This window comes from Mytilus trossulus, chromosome 14 (assembly GCF_036588685.1).
Source record: "Mytilus trossulus isolate FHL-02 chromosome 14, PNRI_Mtr1.1.1.hap1, whole genome shotgun sequence".
NCBI lineage: Eukaryota > Metazoa > Mollusca > Bivalvia > Mytilida > Mytilidae > Mytilus > Mytilus trossulus.
This window is the reverse complement of record NC_086386.1, coordinates 48,260,285-48,277,656: the sequence shown is the minus strand read 5'-3', so window position 1 is coordinate 48,277,656 and position 17,372 is coordinate 48,260,285. Positions and strand designations below refer to the sequence as shown.

The window sequence follows — 17,372 nt, the reverse complement described above, 5'->3', positions numbered from 1 at the left end:
GTGCCAAGATTATATGTAGGGGTCAGTAAAAACATTCAACACAGAAATATCTCAAATACTCTACTTTAATATCAAACAAGAATGTGTCCCAATTACAAGGATGCTCCATCCGCACTATCATTTTCTTTGTTCATTGGACCGTGAAAATGGGATTAAATCTCTAATTTGGCATTAAAATTAGAAAGATCATAACATAGGGAACATATTTATTAAGTTTCAAGGTAATCGGACTTCAACTTCATCAAAAACTACCTCGACCAAAAACTTCCACTAAAATTTTAACCTGAAACCTGACCGACGGATGAAAACAGATGTACAGACGATCAAACAGTCGGACGGTCGGACAAACACACAGACCAGAAAACATAATGCCATTAAATGGGGCACAAAAAAGAAATTTGAATGTCTGCATTATTTAAGAGATAATTGTATTGTATTTGAAGCTTTGCCGATGTTCATCAGTAATTTTACTGTTGCAAATTTAGTTTACCTGGCAACGCGGAGAGGAGACAAGTAAACTGTTTTTGCGACAGTAAATTAAAACTACCGATGGACGTCCGTAAAGCTTCAAATACAATACAGTTATCTCTTTTCTAATGCAAAACATGCAACTTAATTAATTTCAATCATTATTTCAGTGTAAAATTTGTATTTAAGAAAATTCTTCTAAACTAGGTGACATCATAAGTATGCTTCTGGCTTCAAACGTTTTCAGGTTTCTTGAACGCTTCAAAAAAGATTTACAGTCAAGTTACAGTAAATCAGCAATGTCACAGATTTCAGTAAAATTTGGCATACAACTCTGGCTCTATGAACTTCAACTAAAAATCAAAAAATAATGCAATTATCTCATTTATCATTTGAAATAATACTGATCGAATTCTTAAAAAATGGGTGAACATTTGTATAGAAAGCACATAAAATCGACGAAAACCCTTCTAAAATTTGTCTTAAAATCGCCAAATCTCTAAATCTACTCCATAGAATTTTCTTAAAAAACTATATGTTGTTGAAAAATAAATTTCCGTTATAATGATGCAAAATAAAGATAGGGGCACCGACTTCGTTTTTACGGTATTCATCATTCAAAGTTGCATTCTTTGTGAAAAAAATCCCACAAAACGAGGAAATAATCGTAACGTTATCGCGTTGCAGGCCGTAAAACGTTGATTTTTTGACGTTTTTCACTACCAACAAGGTAACAAATTGATTATTAGACAAAAAATGAAGTCGGTGACCCTATGATTATTTTATATCATTAAAACAGAAATGTATGTGTCAACAATATATAGTTTTTTTTAAGAAAAATCTATGGAGTAGAATTAGAGATTTGGCGATTTTAAGACAAATTTTAGAAGGTTTTTCACCGATTTTATGTGCTTTCTATACAAATATTCACCCATATTAAAAGAAATCAATCTGCAATTTTTCAGATAATATAAGAGATAAATGTATTATTTTTTCGATTTCCAGTTGTAGTTCAACGAGCCAAGGTTGTATGCAAATTTTTAGCGAAATCTGCGACATAGCCCATTTACTGTTCATTGACCTTAAGGTGCAACATTTTAGTTTTTTTGGCTTATTATTGTAGAAATTACATGTCAATACATTCTGCAATTCAAAATGTCGGCTTCCTTAGTTACAGACAAGCAGATAGAGAATCTTATGCTTATTATCATCCAATCAGAAACATTGATACAAAATAATTGCATAAGAATAAGACATGTCGATCATATCTTTAGGAGTGATTTTCACTTGGTCATTTGTAAGTATACTTTTACTCATAAAACTCACTAGATCAGAAAACTGACATTTTATGATGTCATCAATTTACGTTTATTGAAGCATGACTATCATGACTATGAGACAGGCCTGACAATGTAGAAAATAAGAAAGTCATAGGCTCATACAAAATCAATCAGATATTAATGGTCTACCATGTTCAGAATTCAAATGAAAAATGATTGGAAAGTAAAAAAACAAGAAGCATGAATACAAAATCGATTTTGACCAAATGAGAATTATTATACATGTTGTAATAGACTCTGTATTTGCAATGAGCAACACAACAAGTACCTAAAGTAGAGCAGGATTTATTTACAATTCCAGAACACTTGAGGTCACTTCTTTTATTTTTATGAGATTTTTGTCGATCAAACTTAAGTTTTCTATAAGTGTTTTGTAGAATGTTATTTGACTTGCTTCTGATTGTTTTTGTCTTCTTCATTTTTTTTAAAGTGATGTTGATTTTTTGGTTGACTTATTATTCTTTATAGTCCCTTTGATATCTACTGGCTCTTTTTTTCTTTATGAAGATGTCAATAGTATGAAAACATTGTTTAAGTACAAAAGTAACTAAAACTCTGTATTAAAATTATCAACTCAAATTATCATTAGGCAACTGTTTGTATCAGACAAAATCATTATTATATGCACCTGATAGTTTCTTAAGGGGAAATGTTTAAGTGTTTTGATATACTGCTATTTATAGTTATAATAATAGCACACTGTGTAAAAGAATGGCAGTATAGGGTTTGTGTTAAAATGAACATTGCAAAATCATTTTTATTGTTTGGTTTGTGAAATTGTATTTTTGTACAAAACAAATATACAGATATCTTTTTCAACTTGAAGGAATATATTTTATTATTTGTAAATCATTTTCAAAATTGCCAATTATTAATGAATTTTAGAAACATCCCTGCGTATACCATCTGAAACTATCAAAGATAATGCAATTTTCATGTTTTCCCCAGAAGTTCATATGTAGTGCAATGTTCCATATTTGATCAGCCATCTTTTTATTATTACTGTATATGTGTTTATTTGTGTTGTGATATAAGTATTGTCGTGTGAGCTTAGTTGTATTTTACATTTCATGTTTATGAAAATTTATTGAGTTCAAAAGATTTCAAATTTATAGATTGTATAATGTAGTTTGAGGAAAGATTATGAATTACGAACTTGGCAGTAGTCTCTTTAGTTAAAGAAGTTTGAAGAACAAAAAATGATTCAGACTTCTTGAACTAATATTTATCTAATATATGCATATTTCTTTTACACAAATTAATGTATATAAATGGTAGATTGTTGTGTTATCTGTCCCGATAAATAGTACATAATTCAAAATTAAACATCTATATTAATTATGTTCATCAATCTACAAGCAAATGCTTATAATCTAATTACAAATTAAAGTGGAATTGGTCAATGAAAAAATTTACATAGATTCCGTTGTAAAAGTCAAAGAAAAAGTGTTTGTTTTTAGTTTTTAGAACATAAATGATGTGTGGAGTATTTTATGTACGCTTATTATATAGTTGTTTTACATATATGTAGATACCTGCACACAGATTGTTAATTATCTAATAAATATTGTCTAGATGTTTAGTGTAAAATAGTGATTTTTCAATTACTATTTATTTTAGTTTGGTGTTTTCAATACTATGTTTTGCATTTGAAAACTTTTAACAGTTTGCATGGTCTGTTATAATCCGATTTGTAAACCATTTTACTTTAAAATGGGTGAATAAAAATATAAAGAGTGGACTTTTGAAATACGAACTATTACATGCCTTAATAAATTATTTAGTATCAATAGTCTTACTACTTTATAATTTGTCACCCGTTTTACCTTTTTGCAATATGAGCTTTACACTGATTTAGTTTACACAAAGGTTATTGCAAGATTTACAATTGGCTACACTTAAGCATTTATAAAGACGCCAGATCTTAGTTGACTTCTTCGTACTCTCAACAACATCATATACAATCAGACCAATTAAGGATAGAATTAGGTGTATGAAGGATGTGTTAACTGCTATAGAACTTCCAGATGAACCCCAGTTTTCGGTGGGGTTGGTATTGCTCTGTCCTTAGTTTTATATGTATTGATCTGTTTACTCTCGTTTGTCTGTTTGCCGTTTCTTTGTTAGCCATATCGTTGTCAGTTTATTTTCGACTTATGTGTTTGAATGTCAGTCTGTTAACTTTAGCCTCTCTTTCACATACTGTCAACATAAAATAGAAACTCTCAAGGCCAATATTGTTCTGTAAATTTGTCTGAATAACATTTTGATTTGTTAAAAAGGATAAAAATATAAATCATTCAACTTTAAAATCAAATACCATTTATGTTTGCAGCATTTGAAGAAGTCGCATTCTTCCATCTCAATTAACACAAGAGGGTCTTGCGTAACAAATTTTAGGTCCTAACACTTTTGACGTGACTTAGTGTTTATGCATTCCACTACCGTGTTTATGACTTGATTTTCCGTGTGCAGATTGGTCCTTGTGTGTTGTTTCCATATGCTTAACTTTAATTTATATTTGACTTATTCATACTTTTTCTATAAATGTATGATAAATATGGTATGAACTATAAACTACCAAATATTTTTTTTTTCAAATTATTTGTCCATATGCTATCAACAACAAAAATCTGGGAAGCACTAATGACAGGACGGTTGACCGGACGAGATATAAATAGTCATAACTTTTTTGTTATTCCGTAGATTGGTTTAATATTTGTAGACCTTAAAGATATTAAAATATATTTTTCTGAAACTCAACAAAATAAGTGAAAAAAATTATTTTTGAGCAATAAAGTTGACCAGACGGTATTCACACTCGTCGTTATACGCTATACATATATTCAACTTGTCGACAAGTGTTAATATCTCTTTTCTTTGACAATTTTTGTCAAAAAAAATTCAGGATTTATCAATTGTAACCAAGATTTGTTGTCATGTTAACACATTCTAAAGCCTCTTTTGAAGTCATTTAAATCAATACAAATGTCTGTTTTCCTAGATCAGAGTAGAAATGATCAGGCAGCTCACATTAACCAATAAAATTCGAGGCGATACATAAACTTTAATGTTTACATAGAAAAAGGCAAGCATGAGTAAAGGTTAAAATCACCTCTTTATCACCGAATGATGACATATTCATATAACCACACCTAAAAGTAAGTTCATAGTACCCTTTAAAATTCAAAATTGATTATGTAGAAGTTAGATTGGATCTTTAATATAAACCAAAGCAGTAAAAACAACGATAGGCAAATTAATGCTTTTGAATTCTCAATAACTACACAGACTCATATATAAAAGATTTTTATCTATTTGAAAAGGAAACAAACATCTTATTAACTACAACCAACCTTTTAGAAGTACCAGAAAAGGTCGGTGATTGGAGCTTCATTTCTGCATTAAGATAAATTATATCTTTATATGTATGCGAAAGCAAATTTATAGATCTAACGCAAATTTTTGGTTCTTCCCTCGCCGGGATTCGAACCCATGCTACTGTGATATCGTGACACCAAATCGCCTGCACTGCAGCCGTCCCGCTAGACCACACGACCACCTGGGCTCTCAAAAAAAGAGCTTTCGGTGGGCAAGTGTTACCTTTCCACGTCAGTTTTAATATATATATATATAAACAAGACTAAATTGAAAACTACATTCAAACCTATGATTGCGTTGGATAATAAAGTGCTGCGCTTTAGCACATGATACGCCCGTTGCTCTTTTAACTTGTCTTTTATGCTTTAAATGAATTCATATGATCAACTAGAAATTGTTGCATAAAATTTTGTGAAAGTGTTATTTTTTGTCCCAAAATTGGGAAATACCCCCTTTTTTAAGCATAAAAATTCATAACACGGAAATTTAAAATCTGAAATTTATAAAAATTGAAAGGGAGCTTACATCAATAGATATAAACAATTCACCAAAGTTTGATGGACATTGGTGAAAGCTTTTTTGAGTTATTGTCCGTAGTGTGGACGGCGGACCTCCTTTTTTATGAATAAAGCCCCATAAATCCAAAACTTAAAATCTGAAATTGAAAAAAAACGAAAGGGAGCTTACGTCAATAGATATAAACAATTCACTTAGGTTTCATGGAAATTGGTGAAAGTGTTTTTGAGTTATGGTCTGAAGTGTGGACGACGGACCCCCTTTTTTATGAATAAAGCCCCATAAATCCAAAACTTAAAATCTGAAATTAAAAAAAAAACGAAAGGGAGCTTACGTAAATAAATTTAAACAATTCACTTAAGTTTTATGGAAATTTGTGAAAGTGTTTTTGAGTTATTGTCCCAAGTGTGGACGACTGACCCCCCTTTTTTTAAGAATAAAGCCCCATAAATCGAAAAACTTAAAATCTGAAATTAAAAAAAAACGAAAGGGAGCTTACGTCAATAGATATAAACAATTCACTTAAGTTTCATGGAAATTGGTGAAAGTGTTATTGAGTTATTGTCCGAAGTGTGCAAGACGGACAGACAGACGGACAGACAACGGTATACAATTATACGTCCCGTCTGAAAGACGACGGGCGTATAGAAACCGCAATTTTTATACGTGTGCATGTAAAACAAATTTCGTTGTAGAAGGGTCTAAAAACAGCACAAACAACTTTTTCCAAAAGACCAAAAAAGTGAAAAAGTATATTTTAACAAAACGCGTTTGACTAACAGGTCGAACAACTGATGTTCTTTAACCCTGCTGACTGCCATATACAATTGATCACAAGATGTAACAAAATGGATCTTAATATAAATTTAATACTAAACAGATAAAAATTAACTTGTGGTCACGATGTTATGCCACAAACATACGGTGTCAATATTTTTTTAGTACACCAGATCCAGATATCGACAATAAAAGTCTCTTCAGTGATGTTAGGGATCGAAACCGTATTTGGAAGGCCATATAAAAAAGTACCCTCATTTTTTAGATAGACTCTTGAATTTTAAGAGTCAATATAGGATGAACCGATCATATAAACCGGAGGGAAAATATGTATATATATATATATTCTATTTAGGTAATCACTCTCAGCCTTAAAAAAAAGGTGGCAATATAATTTATAAGGCTTGTATGATTAAAATTAACATGTGTTATATTTACTGATATAAGTGAGGAAAAACTAAGTGCCTAAATGTGCTGTTTCATAAAGTGAAACTTTGAAATCTCTGAGTACAAAAAAACAAAACAAATATAAGACGAAATAAGTTCACATATACTATTAACAAAACATCACATCTTTATCTAAGCATTGTCAAAACTGACTTGATTAATCATTTTCTACATTCAAATAATAAATAATCAAATACAGGTATGTCATAAGCATCATCAAAAGTAAATAAATGACAAAATGGATGTTCTACAAAAAAGCACAACCGAATAAAAATATTCTATTTTGTTTATGCAGGCTGCTTACAAAGAATTATTTTGCAATAAAATAGTAATACATTGAGACTTTATTTGCACACAAATTCCATTACTTGGTTAACAAATTACATTCATATAATGAAATGAATGGAACATGGTAATATAACTACACATCTTTTGCCTAACAGATTGCGACTACATACTAAGCAGGGTTATAATAACCAGTTAGGGTTTAGTTTTTCAGTTTAAAAATACTCATTCTGGATTCTAGCAAAAATACTTAAAGGACATTTATTTAGATTAATATGATAAGCCTTTTCTAACTTACCCTTTACAGAAACTTAAAATGTTGTCTGTGTGTTACCTCAGAGTGTTACCTCTTGAGGAAACAGGTTTATGGTGACTTGAATAACACCGGTATCACTCAGATTGCAATTCTACCTTGACAGGTAAGTTTGTATTTAGCTTATAAAATACTTATTTAGCCTTGAGAATTGAAAGGTCAGTTTCTCATTCATACAATAGAAGTTGATAAATTTGGCTTCATGCCATTTACCTTGTCCAAAATTAAGGTCACTCTATTGTTGTTGTGATATTGTACAAAAGAATACTATATTCTGACCAATACTTAAAACTTTGTTCATCTTGATTTAATTGTTACAAATCAGTTAATGTTGAATTTTAGGGGTTATTTAAGGCCTTTAAATTGCATATTTCTTTACATGGTATTTTTGTTTTTCAGATATAAAAAAAAAACCATCTGCTTGACTGTTATTGAAATAGACTTTGCTTGCAGGTTATCTATTACACTGTCTTGTATTTAGTTTACACCAAATCTGACAAATTTTTAATTAGTTGCAAAATATTTTAAATGAGACCTGACAATTTTTCTATCTTTAAATGTGCATTGAACAATGTTGAAGGTTAAAATAATCATAATATAAACTAGAATGAAGAACACATCTTGGTCCCAAAAAAACATGATCAACCAGGATATAAAATTCGTAATATAAATTTATCATTGTTTATTATTCTTATATCAGTTGAAATCTCAAGCCACTATTTTTCATGTTAACAATGTAAGTCATGTCCCAACAGAAAATCAATAAATATGACATTACAATGTACTCTTAGCACAAACACATAAGGTAACTGTAAAATATACAACTAGGGAAATAAACTACCAGTTATATCAAACCAGTTTGACTAGATGTTTAGTTTAAAACCAGTTTGACTAGATGTGTCCTATATATTGACAATGTAAATGACATGAGGACCTGCATGGGTTTTTTTTAATATCTGTGTTCTTTTAATTTTTATGGCATTTTCCTATTAACATGTTTAATAGCCTTAAAAATAACTCTCATTCTGTAAAATGTTCATGAAAATGATTTTACGAAATAGTCTTTCTGTTACAAGAATATTTATCAATTATGTACATTGATCATTATATTATCAGTATTGCATTACAGTTACTAAGTTACCTTTTCAAGTTATTTTGCACATTTATTCTTTATACTTTTGCACCGCAGTATTCTCTATATTTTATTTTGTTGTTCATTTTCTCTTTTCTCTATTTTTTGTTGCTATTACATGTATTCTCTATTCTGTAAACCCCATTCTGAGCCTCATAGGTAAACTTCTATTGTATGAATGGGATAAACTGACCTTTCAATTCTCAAGGCTAAATAAGTATTTCCTAGGCTAAATACAAACTTACCTGTCAAGGTAGAAATGTAATCTGAGTGATACCAGTGTTACTCAAATCACCATAATAAATGCTAACAAAAAGCTATTGCAACTGATCATTTGCACATTGCAATATTTTTGTAACAAATTCAAAATTGAAACATCACCAATGGTTTATTTGTGATATAACCAGAGGTATCATATATCTTATTTTGTCTAAGCTTTTTTATTGCCTAATAACATGAAAAGGCACATGCATGCTGTAACAATTATGAATGCAATTCCAACTGCATTGCTTGGTAATTGCCTATCTACATAAGGAAATCTTAATGTTGTTATCCAGTTTTCAACAGCCTGGAAATGCTCTGAAAGAAAATTACAATCTAATCACACATCAATAAAATAAGTATACAAAATTTCAAAAAGTCCTACGTTTACAATTGTTCCTCACTGATATTATCATTTATCAATTATGAATCTAGAAAAATTTAGAGGATTTTGAAAATAAATAACTCAGCCTTGATAATCACAAAAATAAATGGTTTGTTCTGTGGTAGTTTGAAAATAAATAACTCAGCAGGTCTATAGCTTATTGGGCCTTCAGCGGTTCCAAAACCCTTCAAAAACATTTTGCCTCGCTCCACTCGGCGAAATATGTTTGACAATACTTTGCATTTTAAGAGGCTAGGTAAAACCAAACTAAATTAACTTTAATACTATGTATGTATGCAATATGTGTATATTGCTTGGGAATATAAATGGTTCAGTTCTTTAAGAAAATTATAAAATACTTAATCTAATTATACTTATTGTCTTTTATAATTATATACTTATTACTATGTATTTGTGTTTCGTTTGTCCTTTCTCGCTATGTATTATCTTAAAATGTTAGTATATATTGTCCTCTTGTACACAAGTATGTGTCTGAGGTTATGAATGAAATCTTGAATCTTAAAATTTCTGAAGGGGATAATGATCTACTAGTATTCTGATTAGATGGTACACAATGACTTGACTATACATGTATTAATGGTTTACCTTTTTTTAAATGGTTATTTGGATGGAGAGTTGTCTGACATTGGCACTCACACCACATCTTCCTATATCTTATTCATAATTAACAAATATTTAAAAAATTGTATGTTTTCAAATATCGCAAATCAGGGCCGTATATATCTATATAAGTCCTTGCTTAAATAAAGTGGTAAAAAATGAATAATCAGTCCCTTGCTTTAATGAAAATGAAAAATCTTGCTTTAATAGTGCAGAAAATGAATAATCTGTCCTCTCAGTTTACAAAAATAAATAACCGATCAAAAAACAAATCCTCCTGGCCTCCCCCAGAATATCAAATGCTCGTCCCCTTATAAAAGTTTTGACTTATTATTTAAATTTTTCTTTAAAACAGGTACAAAACCCTTATCAAATCCACCTTCACAATTTACTCTTTGAAGTCTTTTAATTGCTTTTACATGTCTTCTCAAGATTACGCTTATTACTAGTGCAGCAAGATCTTATACCCTTCTGGAGCATCTAAGATTACTGTTCAGTTTTCTGTGTCAGGTTTTACTGTTGTTTTTTTTTTACGGTTTTGCTTTAGCCAATACATTGTCTGTTTTTTCTAATGATTCAATTTATGGTGTGGATAGACCCCTTTGTATCCTCTGTACATTTGTACAATTGCTAATTGCTGCTTTTGCTGTAAGAACTAGAATTATCTTCCCCGAATTTGTTAAAAGTAATTTATAAATTGAATGGTTCTCAGTTGTAAGATGAAATTGTTATATTTTGTGTTTTTGTTCTCCTCATGTAGAAAATGTCATACAAAACTGTTACACTTAAATATTTAGTTTGTATCTTAACAAATAACATAGCAAAACAGAACTATAAATAGATTACCTTTCAAAATTATGAGTAGCTTGAGCAACTTTATATCTGACCATAAATGTGGCAAGGACATCTGCAACCTGTATCAGAAAAAAATTATGATTACTTTCATCCTAACAAATCATAATAAAAAGATGTTTAAGGCTTGATGAAAATAAGATTATTACATTTATAAAATGATAACAGACATGATAGAGTGTGACAGAATATAAGTTCCCCCATAATATTTTTTCCAAAGAACTTTTAGCATATAACAAAAGTTCCATTGGGAACTTTACTTGTATAATATTTTATCCAATGCTATAAGAAAATTTCCTTCACAAAGGATAAAATATTACATAAGGAAAGTTCCCAATGGAACTTTTGTTATATGCTAAAAGTTCTTAGAATAAATATTATGATATTATAATGAAAGTTCCAGGAACATTTGTTATATTATAAAAGTTCTGGGAATATTTGTTATATTATAAAAGTTCTAGGAATATTTGATATATTTTAAAAGTTCCAGTCATATTTGGAATATTGGCTATATTATAAATGTTCCAGGGATAGTTATCATGGTTATTAGATAATGAAAGTTCTTGAAGTATTTATTGTATGATCAAAGTTTTAGAAATATATACTACAATATCATAAATCATTTCTAGCTACAAATGTATGGAATTAAATTTCCAATAATAAAGTAGACATTTTCACCTGAAATTTGTGGCTAACTTCATGCTTGACTAAAGTTTGAGCATATCTTTCTTCATTGGTACAGACTAAAGGACCATTTATTTAAGTCACAGTGGGACATGCAGTGATAAAATATTAAAAATATATATCCTAACCTTGCTTAGAATGAGAGCCATCGTTTAAATATGTTAAAGTTTTGTTGTATTCCTCAGATTCCATCTTTGTATGTACTACATGTACAGGTAAATATCATGTGAGGTGAACATTAATTAAGATTTAATCAGGTGTAAAAAAATCAAATGACACTCTTTCTTTAAAGGAACAAATATTTTGACACCATATAATATTTTAGTTCCAGGAAAATACCTTATGAAGACGGAACTAATATTATGTAATGTTTGTTCCCAAGAACTTTTATTATCCATAGTTTTGTTCCAGGGGGAACAAGTATTATGCGGAACAAATATATGTTCACAAGAGCACTGTTGTATTATATAAACGAAGGACTAGAGTATCACTGATTACTGTAAGTTTAAAATTATTACAAGGTTTTTATTATTGCAATGATGTGAATTGGTGAGCATCATAATTATAAAAACTCACATTCTGAGATCTGATACATATATCTGCATGATCTATTTGTTAATGCTCTTCAACTTTGTATTTGTTTGGCTTTATAACTTTTTTGATCTGAGCGTCACTAATAAGTCTTATGAAGACAAAACCCGCGTCTGGCATATCAAATTATAATCCTGGTACCATTGATAACTGATTACACCACTGCTACCACTGCTGGTGGACGTTTCTCCCAGAGGGTATCCCCAGCCCAGTATTCAGCACTTCAGTGTTGACATGAATATCAATTATATGGTCATTTTTATGTTTCCTGTTACAAATCTTTGAATTTTTTGAAAAAACTAAGGATCTGAGCGTCTGTTGTCTGTGTCTGGTGTTTTGATTTATAACCCTGGAACCATTGATAACTATTTACACCACTGGGTCGATGCCACTACTGGTGGACGTTTTGTACCTGAGGGTATCACCAGCCCAGTAGTCAGCACTTCAGTGTTGACATGAATTTTAATTATATTGTCATTTTATAAATTTCCTGTTACAAATATTTGAATTTTTTTTAAAACTAAGGATTTTCTTAACCCAGGAATAGATTTCCTTAGCCGTATTTGGCACAACATTTTAGAATTTTGGGTTGTTAATGCTTTCCAACTTTGTATTTGTTTGGCTTTATAACTTTTTTGATCTGATTGTCACTAATGAGTCTTATACAGAGGAAACGCGCTTCTGGTGTATTAAATTATAGTCCTGGTACAATTGATAACTGTTTACACCACTGGGTCTATGCCACTGCTGGTGGACGTTTCGTCCCTGAGGATATCACCAGCTCAGTAGTCAGCACTTCAGTGTTGACATGAATATCAATAATATGGTCATTTTTATATTTCCTGTTACAAATCTTTGATTTTTTTGAAAAAACTAAGGATTTCCTTATCCCAGGAAAAGATTTCCTTAGCTGTATTTGGCACAACTTTTTGGAATTTTGATTCATTAATGCTCTTCAACTTTGTATTTGTTTGGCTTTATAACTTTTTGATAAAAAAAAAACACACATCTATCCTAAACAATCATAAGCCAAGTATCATTTATAAGTTTATATCATTTACCTTATCTGGACTATCTTCATGCACAGCATGACCACACTGAGGTAAAACCTGCATCTGGAACTTTCCTGAAGAAAAATTTGAAAATAAGATGATGTTGTATGAAAATTCTATCTCATTTAATTTAACTGAACAGAAGGGATATGATGTATTAATTTGTGAGACAAATACTACATTCACATTGAATTAGGTGTGTGTAATTTTGGCTCAAAATGTAGCATTTTTCATGAAAATGAAAATAATACATAATAAAAATTATTTTGTAATGCAATTGTTGGTCATCCTGTGGTCCTGTATTTAGTTAAACAAGTATTTTATGCTAAGGAAAGTCAACCTTTATTCTTTATTCATTACTTACTGACTGGTACCACAAAGTAGCTTTTCAAATACATTGTAATTATAACATAACTTTTGTTGAACTATGATTTTTGAAGTGTATAAAATCCATCCCATTCATGTGATCATGTGAAATGATATAATACACTTTTTCCAACAAAATGCATCAAAATCAGCTGACGTTCCTTGGAGAAATGCTGCTGGTCCTCAGTAATATTTTTATTTTAAATTCCACAGTCCTTTTGAAAAATTGTAAAGTCAGTCCATTCGGAAACAACACTTTTTTTAAAAATATCAACTCATTTAATGTGATACTCATTTCAACCATGGTGGATTCATTTCTTAAAATAGTTATCTTTCAGCAATATAAGTTTTATTTCTTTGAATAATTATATTTCAGCGATATTTCAGCATTGTCCTTTATAAATTCCTAATTTCTGTATATGTGTGGAATTCTAGTCATATTCAAAACTAGATTTTTTTTGTGATGTCTCTAAAGTAAACTAGAGGCTCTAAAGAGCCTGTGTCGCTCACCTTGGTCTATGTGAATATTTAACAAAGGACGCAGATGGATTCATGACAAAATTGTGTTTTGGTGATGGTGATGTGTTTGTACATCTTAATTTACTGAACATTCTAGTTGCTTACAATTATCTCTATCTATAATTATCTTTGCCCAGTAGTTTCAGAGGAGAAGATTTTTGTAAAAGATTACTAAGATTTACGAAAAAATGGTTAAAACATGACTCTAAAGGACAATAACTCCTAAAGGGGTCAACTGACAATTTCGGTTATGTTGACTTATTTGTAGATCTTACTTTGCCAACATTTATTGTTTTTTACAGTTTATCTGTATCTATAATAATATTCAAGATAATAACCAAAAACAGCAAAATTTCCTTAAAATTCTATTTTTATTTTATCCTTAATGTTCTATTTTTAGCTGTTGCGGCCATCTTGGTTGGTTGACTGGGTCATCGGACACATTTTTTAAACTAGATGCCCAAATGATGATTGTGTCTAAGTTTGGTTAAATTTGGCCAAGTAGTTTCAGAGGGGAAGATTTTTGTAAAAGTTAACAACGACGGACGACGACGGACGCCAGACGCCGGATGAAAGTGATGGAAAAAGCTCATTTGGCACCTTGGGCCAGGTGAGCTAAAAATAAAAGAGTTAAGAATAACATTTGTTCTCTTCACATCAATTACTGTGAATATTGTTTACTACACCTACCCTGCATCTGACCTATGGTAAGTTCTTTATCAAGTCTATCCACCCCTACAAAACAACAATATTTGTATCATGTAACAAAATGCTACTTTATAAATTTATCACTTACTCATTATCTAGCATATTTTAACTTGTGAAAAAAAATACATACCCATATTTGTTTTTGATATCTGAAGGTTACTTCGGTATTTTGTTGTAGCACTTAAGCAATTCAAAATGAAATTGATATAAAAAAGAAGTTATACTTAAAAATTTTGTTAAATTGTGTATTGTTTACTATTGTTTGTCAGTTTGTCTCTTTCTTTTTTAGCACTGCTATTGTCAGTTTATTTCTAATTTTTGAGTTTGAATGTCATTTGGTATCTTTTGTCTCTCTTTTGAAATAAATCTTTCAACATATGACTTGTACTTCAATAAACTTTTCACTCTTCTTTTATTAATGAATGTGAACAGTTTTTTTTTTAATTTTCTCTTTATTCTTGGTGTAAAGGGATTTTGCTTGATGATTTGGTATAATTTAACTATTGCTTTCAAAACTTTGACTCTATCATCAAAGTCTTACTGGTAAATATCAATTAAAAAAAGTTTTCACAACAATTTTTTTTTTTTTTTTTATCAATAATCAATTTACCTGCTAATAATAACATTTTTGGACAATCACAGGATAAAAACTTTTCTGAAAGTCCTTGAAACCAGCCTACAATATAAAGATAGTCAATTATGAACTTATATTTGAAAAAAGACATGCAAAGATAAAAAAAAATTAAGAACATAATGAGTTATATAAACATAGATTTTAGAACACAAATCCATTCATTTAAATAGTAATCAACACAAAAATATTTAAATCTTTTAACTTAGAAATATGAATTGCCAGATCATTCCAAAGTTTAGAAATAATTAAACTACTGGTATTGAGAATTGTATTCAACTTGGCAAAACTGTAGAATCTGTTACTCTTATGATATAATGGAAAATGCATAGTGCACTATTTCAAGATATGTTTTAATGAAAATGTTAAGAAATTATTGAGAGAAATTAAATCAATGTGTTGGTTGTAAATCAATATTGATCAAACTTGTCACAATAGATTCAAATGCATACAGAAGAGATAAAATTATTTATACATTAACATGTCCCAAGTGATACATGTATAACAAAGCAATATATATAAAAAAAAAACAATGACTAAACATTTCTCATCACTTTATTAATAAAACATTTAAAGGAAAAACAGATGTCTTATTAACCTTTCGAAATAAAAATCCCTTCATAGATGATAATGTGATTCTTGTAGTCTTTTGAGGATAGAGTTTTTTGATCCTCAAATCTACTATAATATAAATTAAATGGTGTAATTGATCAAATATGTAAACAACAAAAAATCCTAAGATGTGTTGGATAAAAACATATAATAAAGAATGGTTGATCTACAGGTAAATACCTTTCCAAAAAGGTTCTGTTTTGCCTAAATCTATTCTCCAAGTATATTTGGTCTGAAAAATAAAAGATGGTAAGGCTGTTGACCAAACAAATAAAATAAATGTTTACATATTTTTGATGTTGTTTAACCTGCATTTCATTTTTTTTTTTAATAAAATGCAATACATATATTTAGTAATTGAGAATGGAAATCCAAGAATATGGTTCAGCAGACAGGAAGTATCAATTTTTAAAAATTTAAGGTATTAAGCCCAAATCATTGTCATTTGACTGATTATAAAGAGCATTTATTTTAAGGCATCAGGCTTATCGTTTGAGACTTAGTTTATTTATAAGATTTTTCTTAATATCAAGTTTCAAAACTTTTTGGTACACATTTAATATAAAAAAAAAAAATATATTTTTAAATATAATAATAAAATCTTTTCCATTGTTTTTTCTTATTAATATCATAAAAACATACACAACTTTCAGGCTTTTTTAAACTTTCTGTGTGTTGCTGTGGTTTTTTAGATGATTCTGCTGTGTCTGAGGGTAATTTGTCTGTACTTTGTAATCGGTCTGTGCTATTTTTAGATGTTTGACTTTCCCCATCCTCCTCTTCGTCCTCTTCAGCTATTGTATCACTTGTTGATGTGACAACTTCCATCTCGTGTTCATGATCAAGTTGTGAGGTAGCTGTTTCTGCTGTGTCTAATCTAGAAAATAATCAGGTTTAAAAGACATTACCTCTCTCATTCAATTAAGGAAAAGTCTTCAGTTTATACCTGTATACCTTCATGCTTACTTTTACTATTATGGTGACTTGAATAAGACCGGTATCACTCAGATTACAATTCTACATTGACAGGTAAGTTTGTATTTAGCCTATGAAATACTTATTTAGCCTTGAGAATTGAAAGGTCAGTTTCCCTTTCATACAATAGAAGTAGATAAATTTGGCTTCATGCCATTTACCTTGTCCAAAATTAAGGTCACTTTATTGTTATTGTGATATTGTTAAAGTACAAAAGAACCCTATATTCTGACCAATACTTAAAACGTTGTGTATCTTGATTTAATTGTTAAAAGTCTGTTGAGTTTTAGGGGTTATTTAAGGCCTTTAAATTGCATATTTCTTTACATGATAGGTTTTTTTTTAAGATATAAAAAAAAACTATCTGCTTGACTGTTACACTGTCTTGTTTTTAGTTTACACCAAATCTGACAAATTATTATTTAGTTGCAAAATATTTTATATGAGACCTGAAAT

General features: G+C 29.8%; 1 protein-coding gene across 1 annotated transcript in view; it reads right to left on the bottom strand.

Moving 5' to 3' along the window:
* Window positions 1-7,072: 7,072 nt before the first annotated feature.
* Window positions 7,073-17,372, bottom strand: part of LOC134696282 (protein phosphatase methylesterase 1-like) — a 41,541-nt gene continuing 31,241 nt past the window's right edge. The window contains exons 10-16 of the mRNA XM_063557984.1: window positions 16,584-16,818; window positions 16,122-16,173; window positions 15,309-15,374; window positions 14,681-14,725; window positions 13,115-13,179; window positions 10,773-10,840; window positions 7,073-9,238 (exon numbers count right to left, since the gene is read on the bottom strand). Of these exons, the coding sequence (XP_063414054.1) occupies window positions 9,220-9,238; window positions 10,773-10,840; window positions 13,115-13,179; window positions 14,681-14,725; window positions 15,309-15,374; window positions 16,122-16,173; window positions 16,584-16,818 (550 nt within the window). The 3' untranslated portion in view covers window positions 7,073-9,219. The remainder of the gene's footprint in view (window positions 9,239-10,772; window positions 10,841-13,114; window positions 13,180-14,680; window positions 14,726-15,308; window positions 15,375-16,121; window positions 16,174-16,583; window positions 16,819-17,372) is intronic.